Genomic DNA, 20087 nt, shown 5'->3' with positions numbered 1-20087 from the left:
TGTTAGGTGGCTTTGTGGGTTTGAAAGGAAATCTCTTTTCTTCTTCATCTTTTCTCCTTCTCTTCCTTATACTCCTTCTTCTTCCCCTCCTCCTCTTCCTCTTCTCCTTCTTCTTTGATGTGTAAACCAAGGTATTTGGGGAGCAGAGAATGATGTGGTGTTTGGGATTTTTTACTTTGAAATGTATTCCAGATGTTCCCCCCCTAAACCATATAGGGTGGCGCTGCAGGGGGCATGGTAGGAGGAGGGCACATGAAACAGAGGATTGGTGAAGCAGAGTGATGAGTACATACATGGAAGAGCAGGGATCCTTACATACTCTCGTGTATGTTTGAAAAAATTCCATAATAAGAGCAAACAAAGACCAAATAATGAGGCTTTCAATCCTATACCCAAACCGACATGACAGGGACATAGAGTGCACTTTTCCTAATTGCTCCCCTGGCAATTTATTCTGATTTTCCAGCTAAGATTCCAGCTCTCCTCTCATCTATCATATTCTCTGGGTATCGGCTGGTAATATTTTCTTCAACAAGCCTTGCCAGGCCCACTGCTAGGGAATATATTGTTTCGGATTCTATATGGACATTTTTTCAAAAAGTGACCACTTTCCGGTTTGGAGTGACTCGAATACAAGACTCTAATTATAAGGTATTGTCTTCCTCTGCTCCATCCCTCTGTAAGGACTACTAAGGGCTAATGTCACCTCCCGGGGAACACAGCACCGGGAGCAGCAGCCCGGGGCTGCAGGAAGTGAAGCGTGCAGGGGCCTTCGTGGGTTGAGATGTCAGAGTCAAAGGAGAAAAAAGAGAATCGAATCATCATTCGACCACGGCGTTCACACGAAAGGGGAGGGCAGCGGGACCGAGAGCAATGGAAGAAGAAAGAAAATCTCAAAAATAAATTTGGGGTGGATGGGGGAGGAGGGAGCGCCGGGGGGGGGGGGGGGCTCGCCCCAGGGAGGGCCACACACACGCACGTGCGCGCGTCCCCGCCTTCGAATAGGAACAGCCCCCGAGGCCGCCCGGCGGGCCGCCGCCGTCCCGCAGCCCCTGGAGCTGAGCCGGGGAGCAGAGGCTGCGCCCGCCGGGGTGCCGGGGCTCAGGGCGGGCCAGCTCCCAGGGGCCCGGGGACCCGAGGGGCGACGCGGCGCCGTGCCGACCCCGGACACCGGCCTCCGAGCCGCAGGGCCAGCGTCCCGCCACGGCTCTGCTTCCCGCGGGACAGTGTCGGGGAGGAGACAGGGGAGCAGCCCCGCGGGACGATTTTCCAGTGGAATCGGTGGGGCCGGGGGTGGGGGCGCGCCTGAGCATCCCCTGAGCGTCCCCTGCCGTCCCCTGCCGTCCCCTCCCCGGCTCCGATCGGGCCCCGCCGGCTCCTGGGCGGCCCGGCCGGACGGCGCGCGAGGCCGTAGTGCCGCCCTCCGCCTCGCGGTGGCAGCACCACGCGCCCGCTCAGCGGCGGCGGCCGGCGCGCCCCTCTTGGCGGCGGCGGCGGCGGCGGCGGAGGCGGGCCCGCGGCGTCCCCGCTCATTGGCCGCGGCGCGGGCGCCGCCATGTTGGCGGAAGCGGCGCCTGCCGGGCCGTGGAAGCTGGCGGTGGCCGCGGCCGCCGCGGCAGCGAGCGCAGTACCCGGCGTCTTCTCCTCGCTCGACGGTCTGCGCTGAGCGGCGGCGGCCGGCGGGATGGACAGAAGTAGGATGAACCTGCCCAAGGGGCCGGACACGCTCTGCTTCGACAAGGACGAGTTCATGAAGGTGCGCGCCGGGGCGCGGCTCCCCGGGCCGGGCCGTGCGTGGCCTGCCCTCGCTGCCCCCCCCCCCCCGGGCCTCCCTCGGGCTTCTCCCGAGCGCTCCCCGGGCGCCCCCGCCCGGACCGGCCCTCGGCGGGGACCTCGCTGCGCTTCGCAGTGAGCCTCTTGGCCTCAGGTGTGTGGGCGCAGCCCGGAGCAGGCGCTTGTGTGAGATCGTGCACATGCAGCGAAAAGGCCTGAAAGTTCAGGGCGAGTGGTTTTGAGCTGAACGTAAAAGTCCCCGCTGGGGCCCGACTGCGGTAGGGCGCAGGGCGCGGCCGGCCCGCCGGCCCCTGGCCTGACCGCCTGACAGTGCCTGGCGCAGAAGCCCAGCCAGCGTACCTACCCGGGCGTCGGGTCGGGTGAGAAGGGCACGTAGTCCAAAGTTCTTGCCTGACTTTTCGTCTCGAGGCCCTGAAATGAGAGGCTTAAACGGCCGCGGCCCTTACTGATTGATTCTGTTGCAGTGCTCCGAAGCAAACCAAGCTCCTTTTCTGACGTTGCCCTGCTTCCCTTCGTTAAGGGGACCTCGAAGCTGGTCTGCCGATAATCGTAGCACATAGATTTACAGAATGGAAATACGAACTGAGGACATTTTACTGACAATAAAGGTTCATCGGGCACAGTCTTGAAAATGTCCAAGATTTGAATCAGAGCTAGGAGGAACTCTGGTTTACTTATTATGTGTATTCTTCTGGGTCTTGTACTTAAACTATCAAAAAAAAAAATCTATGTTTAACGATTGGGATTTTTTTTTTAAGATTTTATTTATTTATTCATTCATGAGACACACACACAGAGAGAGAGGCAGAGACACAGGCAGAGGGAGAGGCAGGCTCCATGCGGGGAGCCCGACATGGGACTCGATCCAGGATCCCGCCCTGGGTGGAAGGGAGGCTCCAAACCGCTGAGCTACCCAGGGATCCCAACCATTGGGATTTTTAACATCACTTAGTAGCTAGTCTCGTGTGAGAAAGTTAAAAGCTCGGCTCTATAGGCACCTAAAAGTTTTGAAAGGAGTTTAAATTTCTTATTTTTTGACGGCTTCAAGTCATAATACGTTTTTTTTTCTTTTTTTGAGCTAACCAACTAGTCCCTTTTTGGTATTTGCATTCAGATCACATCTCCCAGACTCCGGCTTTAAGAAGTGTTTATATCTGGATCCTCTGCAGTGTGGCCGTGTCATTTTTAACATGTAGGACTGTCTGGACCGAGGAGTGCTGGACCCTTGTTCTTACACAGGGGTGTTTCCAGTAAGCCACTGTAATGACAGGTGTAACTTGAATGGGATGTTTGCAAGAGGGCAGAGCGTGACTTCACTGATCCAGAAACCCTTTGTTAACTAAAGGTACGTGACAGGGAGAGGTCACTGGAAGAAGAAGAGGCACACACACAGACCTGAATCTCAGAGCACAGAAATCTCTGGCTTGTCCGTCTTTCGATTTCTTCAGCTTCCTTTGAGCCTGACACCGGCATTCCCTCAGCCTGACTAGCCCCGCCATCTCTCTCACTCTGAGCTGACGGAATGCCTTTGGCCAAAGCAGCTTCAGAAAATAGAAATCTCAAAATAGAAGTTCTAAAGCAGGACTTAGAGGTAGGGAGAGAGCAGACCCGGAACCTGGCTCGAATGCCAGCAACTCCCTGTTCTTTCATGGCTCTTAAGCTTTTGAATGTGCCAGATAATTTGTGGTGCTAATGAACGTGACCTCTTCATGTGATGAAGGAAAGTACATAGAACAGCTGTGCTGTGTAAAACGTTGTTGATTGTCTAGGTGAGGCCCAGAGATAAAGGTCATTTGCAATTTGTGTTTCCTTCAGAGAGACATTTTATAACTTGCAGTTCCATGGCAGAAGCGATGAGTGGAGAGCTTGCGGTTGGGGTTATACGTCTACATATATGTCTCATTTAACACGTGTTGTAACTGGAGAGGTTTTGTACCTGAGGGAAAGTTAGAGAATATGTTTTCACTGGGAGAGTTGAGATTACTTAAATCCAGTCGTTGCTGAGAAATGTGTCGTTAGTCCGCCCAATGTGATGTGGACCTGGTAGGGCAATGGTAGTTGCTCATTCAGTAAGCAGGTGTTCATTGATCACCTACTGGGTGCCAGCCAGCGATCCAGACATGATGGCACAGAGATAGATGAGATACAGTTTTGGTTCTTGAGCTGGTGCTAGGAAGAAAGAACGTTTGTGCCCAGAATCTCCCCTTAGTCCACAGTGGCTGGAGCCTGGAAGAGTGCCCAGGATTGAGACCGGGGAGGTAGAAAAGTAGATGGGCTGGGGCTGCCAACTGTACCTTGGAGACTGCAGTGATGGATTTGTGTTGATGTTGATTCATTGTGGATGTACAGTCAGGTTTAAAGCAGGAAGTTGCATGATCGTATCTGTTGCACTGGAGCTGACTGTTGGCAGGAGACTACTTAAAAAGTTATTTCGGTGGTTTTTATGAGATCTAATGAGAAATACAGAGGAGAGGAAAGGTATGTGAAAGACGTAGGTGATCACAATGCAGGGGTGGCAGGTGGGGAGAGTCACCTGGTGCAGAGGTGGTGGCAACATCATACTTTGTCAGCTTAAAAATACAAAGATCCTTAGGATTGACAGCCAACTATAGGTGAATAGCACATAAGGTATTGGTAGTGACTTGGTAGGGGAGAGAAAGTGGCATAACAGAGATAAATTAGACCCATTTACATGGGTGTGCTATTGACATCATAGCCTTTCCCTTAAATCTCAACATGTGACTCATCTCCAGTTTTACAGAAAAAATAGCAGACATCAAATGGGAGCTCCTGGGCAGCCCCGGTGGCGCAGCGGTTTGGTGCCATCTGCAGCCCGGGGTGTGATCCTGGGGACCCGGGATCGAGTCCCACGTCGGGCTCCCTGCATGGAGCCTGCTTCTCCTTCTGCCTGTGTCTCTGCCTCTCTCTCTCTGTCTGTGTGTGTGTCTCTATGAATAAATAAATAAAATCTTTAAAAGAAAAAAAGGGAGCTACTTCATCTTGCCAATCACAGTCCCATTCTTGTATTTGTACCCTTCTCCTTCTGCTCCTTGCCTGTTATGTGAAGGGGCTCTCCTCCCTCCTCAGGCTAAGTTTTCACCCTTGCTTGGCAGCCATGCCGTCTTGCCTTCCCTGGACCCTGTTAGGATCCTCTCTCCTGCGCTTCTTCTATCAGCTTGCACACATGCTCCTATTTTAGGCTCTTCCACTGGACCCTCCCACCTCCAGGTATTGCCCTGTCACTCTTGCTCATCACAGCCAGGGCTCAGGGTTGTCTTTACTTTCTCACCTTTCACTTTTTTTTTTCACCTTTCACTTTTAAGGCTTCATTGTTCCTCTGAAGTTCTTACCAAGTTAGCCAGGTGTAAATCAATTCAGCAGACCTTTTTTTTGTCTCCTTACTGGACCTGGCACCAAACCAAATGTCCTGCACTGCTTTCTTTATTTTTTTTATTTTTTAAGATTTTATTTATTTATTCATGAGAGACACCGAGAGAGAGGCAGAGACACAGGCAGTGAGAGAAGCAGGCTCCATGCAGGGAGCCTGATGTTGGACTCGATCCCAGGTCTTCAGGATCACACCTCGGTTGAAGGCAGGTGCTAAAACGCTGAGCCACCCAGGGATCCCCCTGCACTGCTTTCTGATTTTTGTCATACCTCTCTGGTCTGTCTTTTGTGCATAATCATACTTCTCCTAGTAGCCATTAAATGGCTGGTTATGGGCTCAGTCACACGTCCTCTCCTTTCCCTGGATGACTCTTCATGCAGCTTCACCTATAGGCAGCTGAGGCAGATTCCTGTCTCTGGCCCAAATGCCTCCTGAGTACCAATCTTATATACTGAACTTGCTGATTTGGGTATGTTTGTGGTCCCTCAAACTCATCATGTTGAAAACTGAATTTGTGAGCTCCTCCTCCCCTGGAAACCAGCTTTCTTATCCTATTGCCTATCTCAGTAAATGCTCCACCAACCATCTAGTTGGGAGTTGGAAAACTCAGGAGTCAACTCCTTTCTCACCTTTCCAAAATCTAGTCTGTTACCAAGTCCTGTGGATTTCACTTCCTACATACCTCTTATATCCATCTACTTCTCTCCATCTCTTTTTGTACCTTCACAGTGCTCTCTCACCATCGTGTCATAGAGGCTTCTGACCCAGTCTCCTTGCACCTGTCCTTGTCTTTTTCTGGTCCGTGGTCTGCACTGTAGGAAGTGTGTCTAGGGTGTCTCTGTTCTCAAGGAATATGCATTCTAACTGACAACATGGAAAAGGGAAAAATGACCAGCTGCTCAGATCTCTTTGTGCTGGTTGAGTAGCTGTGACCCAGAGGTGGGGGTCCACTTTCAGCTCTGCTGTCTGCTTGTGTGTGGCTTGGGGCAAATCACTCGCCTCTGGGCTTCAGTTTCCTCATTAGTATAATGAGGCAGTGCTTATCTACATGATCTTTGCAGTCTCTTCCAGCTCTTGACATTTTATGCTCCTGTGAAAAAAAGACAGTGGTCGGTTTTTCTGGTTTGCAGGTAAGGAGACTGGGGTGTCATGACTTCCCCTAAAGTCACACAGCCAGTTGGGGCAAATCACAGGCCTGATGTCCTGACCGCCATGCATCAATCCTGGGAAATCATGCTGTAACATGTTCCTTTCTAGAGGCTACAGGTGGGAACTTTGGGAAGTGGGATAATAAGAATATTAAGAATAGCCCAAAAGCTGGTACAAAGTCTGTATGCCAAAGCGCCTGCATTTTATCAGTAGGGTCACTTCTTTCTTTCTTTACTTATTTATTTTTAAAGATTTTGTTTATTTATTTGAGATAGAGAGCAAGAGAGAGAGATTGAGCACGAGGGGGGGGGGGGAAGGGGCAGAGGCAGAGGGAGAGCAGACTCCTCCATTGAGCAGGAAGCCCAATGTGGGCTCGATTCCAGGACCCTGAGATCATGACTTGAACTGAAAGCAGACGCTTAACCACTGAGCCAGCCAGGTGCCCAGGCTGCCTTTTACTTTAGGAGAAATTCCAATAGGGCTGGTGATTTGGACTCTTGGCCGGTAGCTTAGGTATAATAAACAGGATCAGAGAGAAAAGCTGACCTGTTTGAGGTGGACTTTGTTGATGGCATCAAGAGATAGCAGCTGACAGAGAAGGAAGAGGGAAGAATTACAAATCACAGACAGCAGCGTGCAAGCAGGTCAGCCACTGTTTCCCAGTGGCCCCTCCCGCCCCCGCCCCCCCCCCCCCCCCCCCCCCCCCCGCTTGTAGGAGCACCCTTTGTGTCACTGGAGCTGAGTGCTTACCTTGTAGGTTCTGAGCTTGATGACAAGATTCCATTCTCTTCATCAGTTTGAGATGGACATCATCATCATAAAATTTGAATAAGTCAAATATGGAATATAGGCTATATCTCATTTTATAGAGAAATTTTCTTATGTGAAATACTTTCCTGGGTGGTAGAGATGTAATATCAAACAATGTTTATTTAATTGGCACTTGGTAAGAAGAGGTTCTGGCAAAAAGACGTGTTTTTTATTGTCCTTTTGATTTTTTGATTTTTTTTTTTAAATGTAAGGAATCATCTGATTTATAAAAAGATGCAACAAGATTTAAAGTGATACAGAATAGTAGTTTCAAAGCAGCATCAAAAAGTGAGTGTATTTAACCATACTCCACTCATAACAGAGCAAATCGGTAAAGGATAGATAATTCATGTGACAGAGTATTGCTATATGAACTGGCAACAGAAAAAGTTTTTAAAGTAAGGTTGAGGAGCTTTATCTTTTAAGAATTAGAACTGAGGGGCTCTGTAATCATCGGCATCTGCTCAGTATTGTACCTATGGTTAGAAGTGTACATGCTGGGAACTCCAGGGATCTTCTGGATCCTGTGTTTAAGGTCAGCTGATGCCTAATGGCTCTCTGTACTAAGCAGTCATCTGCATAGGACCCCTTGTGTGTGCATGGTAATCAGTCGAATCTTGGATCCTTGGCAATCCTTAGGGTCTCTCAATACTTTTACCCCAGTTTCTCAGTTTCAGCCATTACACAGTTATACAACTCCTGTGTATAACTTGGCATACAGACAGCCCATCATTGACTGTTACCAGGTCAAGTCTGGCTTTAATGGGAAAGTTGATAAAGTCAGTGTAACCAGGATATGGCAAGGTGGCCCAGAGTGTGTTTATATTGGAAGAAGGAGGAAGGGTGTTGGGGGACTTTCTTTCCTTCAGTACACTGGGATCTTTTCTTTCTTTGTAGATTTTAATCTGTCCTATTTAAGCCTCTGATCTTGGAGCTAAACATTTGCTTCATGGTTACAGTCTTTCTACTTTTTTTTGCTTCCCCAAGTTCATGCCACACTCTTGTTTCTCTTTTCTTTTCTAATTCACTTGTTGTAATGTTATAAAACTTATCCGTTGAATAAAATGTTGCACTTCTGGCCTACCGAGTTACTGATTATTAGTAATTTTTCTTTGTTCAAAATTTAAGAGAAAAGCATTATGTAAATACATTTTTTGGTTATTTAACTAGTCTTATAGCATTTAGCATCAAATTTCTTTAAATATTTAAACAAATTAATCACAAACTGGGATTTGGGCTTTTTCTTTTCCTTTTTTTTTTTTTTTTTAAGATTTCATTTTTAAGTAATCTCTACACCCAGTGTGGGACTTGAACTCATAACCCCGAGATCAAGAGCTGCACACTCCACCCACTGAACCAGCCAGGTGCCCCTTGGGTTTTTTTTTTTAAAGTTCCTCAGGTGATTCTAATATGCAACCAGTCCTTAGAACTTTAACCAGATAATTGTACTAAACAGTTCAAGAAAATAAGTTGGAAAAGTAAACTAAAACCCTGTATGGATTATGATTGGTGTTAAATTGAGGGGAAAGGAGAGAAAAAGAGAAGAAATCAACTGGAACAGAGGTACTCAAATATTTGTTGGATGAATAAATTTACAGAATACAGGTTTTCTTTGCCTTTTTGTAAATATGTCAAACAGGTGTGTGTGTGTGTATATATATATATAAAACAAAGAAGTTAGATATAAAATTGATTAAAATGTTAGAAGTTCCTTAGAATTTAAGTGTTACTATTTCGTGATACTTTAAAGATAATCTGTAGATGGGTGGAAAGAACTCGTTAGTGTATATTTTTAGTTTCTGAAGCTTGAGTAATTTAATCACTGAATAAAGATTTAAATCTTTTTTTTTTTTTTTAAGATTCTATTTATTTATGAGAGAGAGAGAGAGAGAGAGAGAGAGAGAGAATGAGGCAGAGACACAGGCAGAGGGAGAAATGGGCTCCATGCAGGGAGCCCGACGTGGGACTCGACCCCGGGTCCCCAGGATCACATCCTGGGCTGAAGGCAGCACTAAACTGCTGAGCCACACGGGCTGCCCTGAATAAAGATTTAGAAGGAGTTTGAGAGACACAATTTGAGTTTTGAGAGACTATGTCACCTGCCTGTCCCCTACCTGGGTGAGAGATTTGAGGGCAGGGACGGGAGGGAAGAGCTCCAGGGACATTTTTATGCATCTGCTGTTCCTTAAGCAGGGGCACTCTTCCCATGGCTAGCTCCTTTGTGTCATTTGGATCTCAACTCAGATGTCATTGTTCTATAAGTGTCTTTCTTGGTCATCCACATTAAAGTACAAACCCTTTGTCACTCATCTTTACAGTGTCCTGTTTTCTTTTTAGCTTTGCTCACTCTTCATTAATATGTTTGTTTTCATGTTTATTTTTTCATTTCTGCATTAGCATATATGCTCCTTAAGAGCAGAGGCCTTGTATTTCTTTATCATGGCTGTGTCCCCAGGTCTTAGAGCAGAGCCTAAGTTACATGGTACATATTTAATATTTGTGGGATATTACAGGGGCATTTCTTCATCTCTGTTGTCCATTGGTTTTCAAGAATGGTTGGAAATACATACACACAAGCCCACACTGACTTCTTATGTCTTTCAACCCCTATTTAGTGTGTAGGCTTAACTATTTTGGTTTTTTGTTTCAATGAAATGGAATGTGTTTTAGGGTAGAGATCAAAAATTTCATGTGCTCTCTTAGTACCTCTCAAATACAGAATGATGGTGTCGGGGGATTATGATTCTGTGTGGAGATGGCAGGTGGTGATTTTATAATTCCTTGTATTTGGGTGGGGGGAGTGTTTTACTTCTTGGCAGCTTAGAGAATTTTGGTCTTTCCAAGGTTCTGTGTAATTTTTATAGTGGTAAGAATACTAGTATTTGAGTCTTTGGCAGGTTTTAAATGATTAATTCCCAAATTATTTTGTGTTATTCTTTGCCATCCCTGAATGTAGCTGGTTATTAAAGTAGGTAAACTTTAACTGAAGTCCATTAGTTACATTAGGGTTCTCTCTTCTGTCTATAGTTCTGTGGATTTTGACAAATGTATAATGTTATTTATCTATTACAGTATCTTACAGCAGTTTCACTGCCTTGAAAATCCCTATACGTCACCTGTTCATTTCTTCTCTGTCTGCACCTTCCACCCTCACTCCTGCAACCCCAGATCTTTTTACAGTGTAAGTTTTACCTTTTTGGAGGCATCTGACTCTTGAGCTCAGGGTCATGACTTCCAGGCCCCCATTGGGTATAGAGATGACATTAAAAATAAGTAAAAATAAAAATGCTGGTAGATTTTTGCCTTTTCCAGAATGCCATATAGTTGGAATCATATAGTATTTAGCTTTCCAGACTGGTCTTTCACTTAGCAATATTCTTTTAAGTTTCTTCCAGGTCTTGTGGCTTAGTAATTCATTTTTAAAAATTCCTGAATAATATATTATTGTGTAGATGTGGCACAATGTATCTAGTCACCTACAGAAGAAAACTTGGATTGCTTCCAAGTCTTGGTACTTAGGAATAAAGCTGCTATAAACATCTGTGTGGGGGATTCCCTGGGTGGCTCAGCGGTTTGGCGCCTGCCTTTGGCCCAGGGCACGATCCTGGAGCCCCGGTTCAGGTCCTGCGTTGGGCTCCCTGCATGGAGCCTGCTTCTCCCTCCTCCTGTGTCTCTGCCTCTCTCTCTCTCTCATGAATAAATAAATAAATCTTTAAAAAAAATCTGCAAGATTTTTATATGGACATAAATTTTCAACTCTTTTTGGTAAATAACAGGGAGTACAGTTACAGGATCTTATGATGAGAGTGTATTTAGCTCTGTGAGAAACTGCCAAACTGTCTTACAAAATGTCTACAGTTTTGCATTCTGACCAACAATGAATGAAGAGTTCCTGTTGCTCCACATCCTTGCTAGCATTTGAGGTAGTCGGTGTTTTGGATTTTTGACATTCTAATAATATGTAATAGTACCTTGTTTACATTTGCATTTCCCTAATGACATACAATGTTAAGCATCTTTTTAGATCTTTTCTCATTTTTATTTTTATTTATTTTTAAAAGATTTTATTTATTCATGAGAGACATACAGAGAGAGGCAGAGACACAGGCAGAGGGCAAAGCAGGCTCAATGCAGGGAGCCCGATGTGGGACTCGATTCTGGGACTCGGGGATCACGCCCGAGCCAAAGGCAGATGCTCAACTGCTGAGCCACCCAGGCGTCCCCAAAAGCTGCACCTTTTCTCATTTTTAAATAAGGTTGTTTGACGTCTTATTGTTATTAAGACATCTTTATATCTTTTGGTTTTATTTTTTTTTAAGATTTTATTTATTTATTCATGAGAGACAGAGAGAGAGAGAGGCAGAGACACAGACAGAGGGAGAAGTAGGCTCCATGCAGGGAGCTTGACGTGGGACTCGATTCCAGGTCTCCAGGATCAGGCCTTGGGCTGAAGGCGGTACTAAACCGGTGAGCCAACTGGGCTGGGCTGCCAATTTTGCATTTTACATTTAGGTCTTTGAGCCATTTTAACTTAATTTTTTGTGGAAGATGTAAGAAACTTATGTCTTTATTCCTTTTTTTTTTTGCATGTCGATGTCCCATTATTCAGTACCATTTGTTGAAGACTCTCCTTTATCCATTGAATTGCCTTTGTATATTTGTGTGGATCTATTTCTGGGCTCTCTCTCTGTTCCATTGACTTATTTGTCTCTTTTGCCAGCACTATTCTGTCTTAATCACTATAGCTTTAATAGTAAGTCTATTACTCATGAATGGGTAAATAAAATCTTTAAAAAAAAACAAAAAACTTTAGAATCAATTTGGCATTCATTCATTCATTCATTCGAGACACAGAGAGAGAGCGAGAAAGGCAGAGACACAGGCAGAGGGAGAGGCAGGCTCCATGCAGGGAGCCCAACATGGGACTTGATCCTGGGTCTCCAGGATCAGGCCCTGGGCCAAAGGTGGCACTAAACCGCTGAGTCACCCGGGCTGCCCTCAATTTGTTGGTATCCACAAGATAACTTCCTGACATTTTGATTGGGATTGTATTGAATCTGTAGATAAATTTGGGAAGAACCAACCTCTTAACAGTATTGAGTCTCCCTATCCAAGATTATGGACTGTCTCTCCATTTTGGATCTTACATTCCTTGCTATATTTCATCAGAATTTTGTATTTTACCTCATATAGGTCTTTTGTGTATTTTGTTAGATTTGTACCTAAGTATTTAATTTTCTTTTTGGTCTGTTAATGTAAATGGGGTTGTACTTATAATTTCAAGTTCCACTTATATGTTGCTGGTATATACAAAAGCAGTTAGCTTTAAAAATTTTTTAATTCAATTTAGTTAGTATATAGTGTATTAGTTTCAGGGGTAGAATTTAGTGATTCATCAGTTGGATATAACAGCCAGTGCTCATTCCAACAAGTGCCCTCCTCAATACCCATCACCCAGTTACCCATCCCCACCCACCATTTGTTGTTTTGTTGCCCAGAATTATTCCTTTTTTTTTTTTTTTTTAAGATTTTATTTATTTCTCCACGAAAGGCAGAGACATAGGCAGAGGGAGAAGCAGGCTCCCTGCTGGGAGCCCAATGCAGGACTTGATCCCGGACTCTGGGATCAAGCCCTGAGTGGAAGACAGATGCTCAACTGCTAAGCCACTCAGGCGTCCCCAGAATTATTCTGTCTTGATGAATGTTCCATAAGAGCATGAGAGGAATGTATATTCCACTATTACTGAATGAAGTTTGTCTATCAATGTCCATTGTATGTAAATTGATGGTGATATTGAGTGAACTATATCTTGACTGATTATATGGATCATATTGTCCTATTCTTAGACATGTCCATTACTGATGGAGAAGTTTTGAAGTCACCAGCTATAATAATGGATTTATTTATTTCCCCCTACAGTTCTGTTAGGTTTTGCCTCACCTTTGTTGATTAGGCATATATACAGTAAGGATTATTGTATTTTCTTGGTGAATTGATTTCTTTATCATTAGGTAATGCTCCTCTTTATGCCTGATAATTTTCCTTGCTCTGAAATCTGCTTTGTTTGGAAATCATATACTTACCTTAGTGTTCTTTTGATTAGTGTTACACTCAGTTTTTTATTTTTATTTTTTTATTTTTTATTTTTTTTAAAGATTTATTTATTTATTCATTCATGACAGACATAGAGAGAGAGAGAGAGAGAGAGAGAGAGAGAGGCAGAGACACAGGCAGAGGGAGAAGCAGGCTCCATGCCGGGAGTCCAATGTGGGACTCGATCCTGGGACTCCAGAATCGCGCCCTGGGCCAAAGGCAGGCGCTAAACTGCTGAGCCACCCAGGGATCCCCACATTCAGTTTTTTAACGTATCGGAACATTTACTTGTTGATATTCGTTTCATTTTTCATTGAGACATAATTCTCTAAGCATAACATCATTTTAAAGTGTATTCTTCAGTGGTTTTTAGTATATTTACTGTGTGGCGCATGTGTCACCATTGTCCAATTCTAGAACACTTCCATCACCTGAAAAAGAGACCTGTTAGTTCCAGTTTTCCTCCCTCTTATTCTCTGGCAATCACTACTCTACTTTCTGTTTTTATGAATTTGCCTACTCTGGAACATCTCATATAAATGAAATTATACAATATGTGACCTTTTGTGTCTGGCTTTCTTTAACCTTAGATTAGAATGTTTTCAGAGTTCACTCCTGTTGTGGCACGTAACAGTACTTTATTCCTTTTTATGACTGTATTAGAGGCTCTCCACATTTTAAGTCTTCATTCATCAATTGATGGACATTGGGTTCTGTATACTTTTTGACTGTTATGAGCAAATGCTGCTGTGAACATTCATGTACGGGTTGTGGTGTCAACATCTGTCATCAGTTCTATCAAGTGTACACCTTGTTGTAGAATTGCTGGGTAATTATATGTGTAACTTTTTGAGGAATTGCCAGGCTGTTTTCCACATTAGCTGCACCATTTTACATTCTCACCAGCCATCTAGGAGGGTTCCAGCTTCTCTGACTGCTTGTCAACACTTACCTCCTTCTTTTTTTTTTTCTTATTTTCTTGTAGCCATCCTAGTGTATGTGAAGTGGTATCTCAGTGTGGTTTTGATTCCCATTTCCCCAATGACTAATGATATTGAACATCTTTACATGTACTATTGACTATCTGTGTATCTTCTTTGGAGAAATGTCTATTCAAAAGTCTTTTGCTAGTTTTTTTTTTTTTATATTTATTTATTCATGAGTGACAGAGAGAGAGAGAGAGAGGCACAGACACAGGCCGAGGGAGGAGCAGGCTCCATGCAGGGAGCCTGATGTGGGACTTGATCCCAGGTCTCCAGGATCATGCCCTGGGCCGAAGGTGGCGCTAAACCGCTGAGCCACCCAGGCTGCCCATTTTGCTAGTTTTTAAATTTAGGTTATCTTTTTATTGTTGAGTTGTAAGAGTTCTTTGCATATTCCGGTTATTAGACCTTGTCATATAGACGATTCTGTGGGTTGTCTTTTCACTTTCTCAGTAGTGTCTTTTGATAACAAAAGTTTTTATTTTGATCAAATTCAGTTTATTATTTCTTAATGCTTTCTGTATCATATCTAAGAAAGCATTACCTAGAGTCACACAGATTTTCACCTGTTTTCTCCAAGAGTATATTGTTTTTGCTCTTATATTTAAATCTTTATTCCGGGCAACCCGGGTGGCTCAGCAGTTTAGCGCCGCCTTCAGCCCAGGGCCTGATCCTGGAGACCCGGAATTGAGTTCCACGTCGGGCTCCCTGCGTGGAGCCTGTTTCTCCCTCTGCCTGTGTCTCTGTTGCGTTCTCTCTCTCTCTCTGTGTCTCTCATCAATAAATAAAAATAAATAAATAAATAAATAAATCTTTATTCCATCTTGAGTTATATTTTTTGTGCATGTGTGAGGTTGGTATTCCAAATTCATTCTTTTGCATGTAGATACTCACTTGTCCCAATAGTAGGCACTTGAAAAGGCTGGGTTTTCTCTCCATTAAATGGTTTTGGCATCCTTGTGAAAAATCAATTGACTATAAATGTATGGGTTGTAAATTCTTTCTTTTTAAATGCTTGCTAACTATACTATATTATGAAGTAGGACCATTCCTGGTGAGTGAAGTGTGTCTGTATTCTGCCTCTGTGAGTTTGGGCTTGCTTGTTACAGCAAAAGATGCCTAATCCAGTATTCACATATGCGATGCTGCAAGTTAGTCTTGTGTTATGCAACATTTGTTTACCTGAAAACAAATACGTAAGTGGTGTTGAGAACTAACCTTCTCTAATAGCATTTGTTCAGTAGGCCTGAGTTACACCATTTAGAATGCCATCATAAAGTTCAGATCTGAACTTCATCCATGTGAAGTGCAGAGCTTCAAAGAATATGTAACCGAGGCAGGCTAAGTGATCACCTAAAAGCATATGGCTGGTTAGTAGCATGGCCAGCATTAGGAGCTGAGTCTTCCTCCCATAGTTTTCTCTGGTGTAAGCTGTTGTCTGAGGTGGTCTCAAGAGACAAAAGTCTAGGCTAATTCTGGCCGCAGTTTAAAAAGCAGGTGGTTTTCAGTAGATGGCTGTGAAATAATGGTATGAAGTCCTCTACTCTGACACTGCCAAGGTAGGTGTTTGATTAACTAAGAAAATCAGTTGAAACAAATACTCTTAAGGAATGGTGCATATAGTTCTTGTTTTATTTGAAAATATATGTGTGTACATTTATTCTCCATTGATGTAGTACCAGACTCTTCTCTGAAAGCTGGTCTGCTGATTAGATTTCTGTCTGGTTTTTTTTCTTTCTTTTTTTTTTTTTTTGCATTTAGTTCAGTTTCAGTTTCTTTAACTGAATTGAATGAGAATCCTGTGATCACCCTCTTACTACCTGATTCATGGTCATCTCACCCATACTTAATTTAGCAAACATTTTTTTATTGATTTCTTTGTACCAAGTCTTTTCAAAGTTTCTGTCATAGTTTTCTTTTTTAAAAAATATTTTATTTATTTATTTATGAGAGACACAGGCAGAGGCAGAGGGAGAAGCAGGCTATATATGGGACTCAATCCCAGGACCCAGGATCATGCCCTGAGCTGAAGGCAGACGCTCAGCCACTCTGCCACCCAGGCATCCCATGCCGTAGTTTTCATAAGAACAGTGATCTTTTTGCACTCATATTTTGTTGGTTTACATAATGTTTTATAAAATTATATAGTTACGAAGTAAGTGTAAGTACCCTTAACTAGTTTGGGAATCATTACATCTGATTCTTTTTTTTTTTTTTTAATTTTTTATTTTTTTATGATAGTCACAGAGAGAGAGACAGAGACAGAGACACAGGCAGAGAGAGAAGCAGGCTCCATGCACCGGGAGCCCGATGTGGGATTCGATCCCGGGTCTCCAGGATCACACCCTGGGCCAAAGGCAGGCGCCAAACCACTGCGCCACCCAGGGATCCCTACATCTGATTCTTGATGACTAAACAGCTCAATGAGTAGCAGAGTCATAGGTGAAGTAGATACTGATTTGCTGCCTCTAAGCAGGTTAGCCTACCAGAGGCATCAGTGTGTTATAAAGGGGAAACAGGGGATCCCTGGGTAGCGCAGCGGTTTAGCGCCTGCCTTTGGCCCAGGGCGCGATCCTGGAGTCCCGGGATCGAATCCCATGTTGGGCTCCCGGTGCATGGAGCCTACTTCTCCCTCTGCCTATGTCTCTGCCTCTCTCTCTCTCTCTGTGTGACTATCATAAATAAATAAAAATTAAAAAAAAAATTAAAAAAAATAAAGGGGAAACAGAACATAGCTAATCTTGTGAGACTAGTACTTTGAAATTGATTAGGAAAGATTCTGAACATCTGTTCAATGGAACACTCCACGTCCATATAAAATACTAATGGAAATATGTATGTTGTATGAAAAGACATTGAAGTTATATTTTTAGACGGGAAATAGTTTAGAAAAGCATGAGTATTAAGCTGTGTGTGTGTGTGTGTGTGTGTGTGTGTGTGTGTGTGTATGTACATATGTATGTGTGTGTACACAGAGAGAAGGTCTGGGTTTCATTTCAATAAGGTGGTGTAGGAGGATCTTGAACTCATCTCCTCTCTTGGATACACTGAATCTGCAGCTGCATATGGAACAATTTCCTCTGGAAGAAATTCAAAACTGAGTGATTCCTACACATTAAGTGAGTAAGAAAAAAAAAAAACTATGTTGAAGTGAGATTCATTCTTGCCATAAACCCTACCCCTGCATAGTGACCCATGATTGGGAGGGTACTCACAACCCCAAGCTTCTCCCTGAGGAGCAAAGGGTTTGAACCCCACATCTGGCACCCCAGCTTTTAAGACCTGCACTTTGAAAGCCAATAGGTCTTGCATCCTTGAGACTCACAAGGCTATAGCAAACTGAGAAACAGTTCTTAAAGCATTTCACGTGAGTGGACTTCCCCACCCCAAGACTCAGCACAGAAGCAGCTGACTGAAGAGTGAGTGTTGAGACTTTCTGTAAGAGAGGCTCATCTGCTTATCTTAAAGCCCCGAGGGGTAGGCATTGAATTTAACACATATCTAGGGGCCTACTGAGTTTTTTTCCAAAGTTGGAGCTAGCAGGTTCCATCTTTGCACTGTCCCCCTGCCTCGCTCCTGTTCGCTGATTTCTCCTGGAAAGAAGCTTGTATGCTTGTATGATGCATCAAGTTTTGCAGTTGCTACTAAGGGATACCTCTAATCACCTGGCTCCAGTGGCTAGCAAGAGTTATACTCACAGTAGTGAGTATTACAGTATTTACAACAGCCAAGACTTGGAAATAACTTGTGTCCACTGATGGATGAATGGATAAAGAAAATGTGAAAAAAAAATGTGGTGTGTGTGTATACAGTGGAATATTACTCAGCCAAAGGAAGAAGGAAGTCTTGCCATTTGCAACAACATGGGTAGACCTTAATTAAGGATATTATGCTAAGTGAAATAAGTCAGAGAAAGACAAATCTGTATGATCTCTCTTAAATGTGGAATCTAAAAACCAAATAGGGATCCCTGGGTGGCGCAGCGGTTTGGCGCCTGCCTTTGGCCCAGGACGCGATCCTGGAGACCCGGGATCGAATCCCACGTCGGGCTCCCTGCATGGAGCCTGCTTCTCCCTCTGCCTATGTCTCTGCCTCTCTCTCTCTCTGTGTGACTGTCATGAATAAATAAATAAAATCTTTAAAAAAAAAAAATAAAAATAAAAATAAAAACAAAATAAAATGAAGTCAGTTTATAGATTGGTGGTTGCCATAGGCGGTGAGAGTGTGGAGGCAATGGATGAAGGGGTTGAATGGTATAAACTTCCAGTTAATAAGTTCTGGGGATGTAATGTACATCATGGTAACTATAGTAAATAATACTGTATATTGTATATTTGAAAGTTAACTCTTTAAAGTTAGCTCTTAAGAGTTCTTATTACAAGGAAAAAAATATGTATGTGTGGTGATGGATGTTAATTAGTCTCACAGTGATCGTGTCACAATAGATAGAAATATGGAATCATTATGTTGTACAACTAAAACTAACATGTGTCCATTATATCTCAATTAACAAAAAAAGTGTATATTTTAAAGAGAAAGACCAAAACAAAGTCTGGAAGGATCTGAATCACAATGTTAAATCGTGAAGAAAAACAAACATTAATAGTGCTTAACTGTAGAGCATCAGAGAGTGGGTGATTTTTTACTCTCTCTCATATAATTATTTCTTTGTTGGTTAAAAGTTTCACATTGATCATTTGTTACTTTTAAATTAAGTAAAAGCTGTTTCTATTTTGAGAAGAGCCTCTATGAAATGTATAACTAAAAAAAATTAAATGCCTTGTAGAATTTGGGCAACAGGAGAGAATGCTCTTGGTGAGGCCCCTTTCCTGAACCTTTATGCAGTGAGCAGACCCCCTGGTGCCTCTGTGTACTCAGAGGTACTTCCCCCCCTGCCGCAATATAGCCTCTTAAATAAATAGAATGATGTTTCTCTCTTACTCTTTCTCTGATTTTATTTTTATATGTAAAATGTGATATCATTGCAATCATTTTTTTCTTTCTGGTTTGATTTTTCAGGAAGATTTCGATGTCGATCATTTTGTGTCTGACTGTAGGAAGCGTGTCCAGCTGGAGGAACTGAGAGGAGATCTGGAACTCTACTATAAACTTCTTAAAACAGCCATGGTCGAGCTCATCAATAAGGATTATGCAGATTTTGTCAACCTTTCAACAAACTTGGTAAACCTGAAATTCACAGGTCCTATATACACAGAGACGCAGTTTCTCTCTCACTGATATTTATTCTTAAAAGATTGGAGTATTTTTTTAGAAACCTTTCAGTTGATTTTATACCCCCATCCTGCCCCCAAGAGAAATTTGAGATTAATAATCTCCTTAATAAAAGAACTAAACTTTTTTTTTTTTTGGGGGGGGGGGGTTAGTTGTTATTCATTTAAGGCTACTCTAGCTTGATTACTTTTTGAATTTGTTAGTAGTGAAAAATAAAGGATTATAATATCGGAATGGTTGTTTTGTTAGTTGCTAAGTGATTACCCTGAAGTCTTACTTGGTTTAGACTAATTTGCAAGAGCAAACATCAACTGTTTAATGTTTGATTTAAGGAAATGTTTTACTTCCAGGTATATGTGTTAGCTAGAGCTAGGTTGAGGGAACATTAGCCAATATTGATATTTAGAAGGCTTGGTTTTATAAAAACGTAAGAATGACTTATAATGAGCATATGAGTTGTTTGTAAAAGCCATTTAGAAATGTTGAGTTTTAGGGATGCCTGGGTGGCTCAGTGATTGAGTGCCTTTGGCTCAGATTGTGATCCTGGAGTGCTGGAATTGAGTCCCACTCAGGCTCCTCGTGGAGAGCCTGCTTCTCCCTCTGCCTGTGTCTCTGCCTCTCTTTCAGTGTCTCTCAT

The 20087-nt window shown here is 43.2% G+C and overlaps 1 protein-coding gene and 1 pseudogene across 2 annotated transcripts in view; one reads left to right on the top strand and one right to left on the bottom strand.

Annotated features, from left to right (window-relative positions):
- The first annotated feature begins 1555 nt into the window (after window positions 1-1555).
- COG2 (component of oligomeric golgi complex 2) overlaps window positions 1556-20087 on the top strand; it is a 51347-nt gene continuing 32815 nt past the window's right edge. For both annotated transcript variants that reach the window (XM_077894542.1, XM_077894541.1), the window contains exons 1-2: window positions 1556-1756; window positions 19238-19399. In XM_077894542.1, the coding sequence (XP_077750668.1) occupies window positions 1685-1756; window positions 19238-19399 (234 nt within the window). In that variant the 5' untranslated portion in view covers window positions 1556-1684. The remainder of the gene's footprint in view (window positions 1757-19237; window positions 19400-20087) is intronic.
- LOC144311979 (rRNA-processing protein FCF1 homolog pseudogene) lies at window positions 7570-9349 on the bottom strand (annotated as a pseudogene).

The sequence above is a fragment of the Canis aureus genome, chromosome 4 (genome assembly GCF_053574225.1).
Source record: "Canis aureus isolate CA01 chromosome 4, VMU_Caureus_v.1.0, whole genome shotgun sequence".
Lineage (NCBI taxonomy): Eukaryota > Metazoa > Chordata > Mammalia > Carnivora > Canidae > Canis > Canis aureus.
The sequence above is the reverse complement of the archived record's forward strand: the minus strand, read 5'-3'. Positions and strand labels throughout refer to the sequence as shown.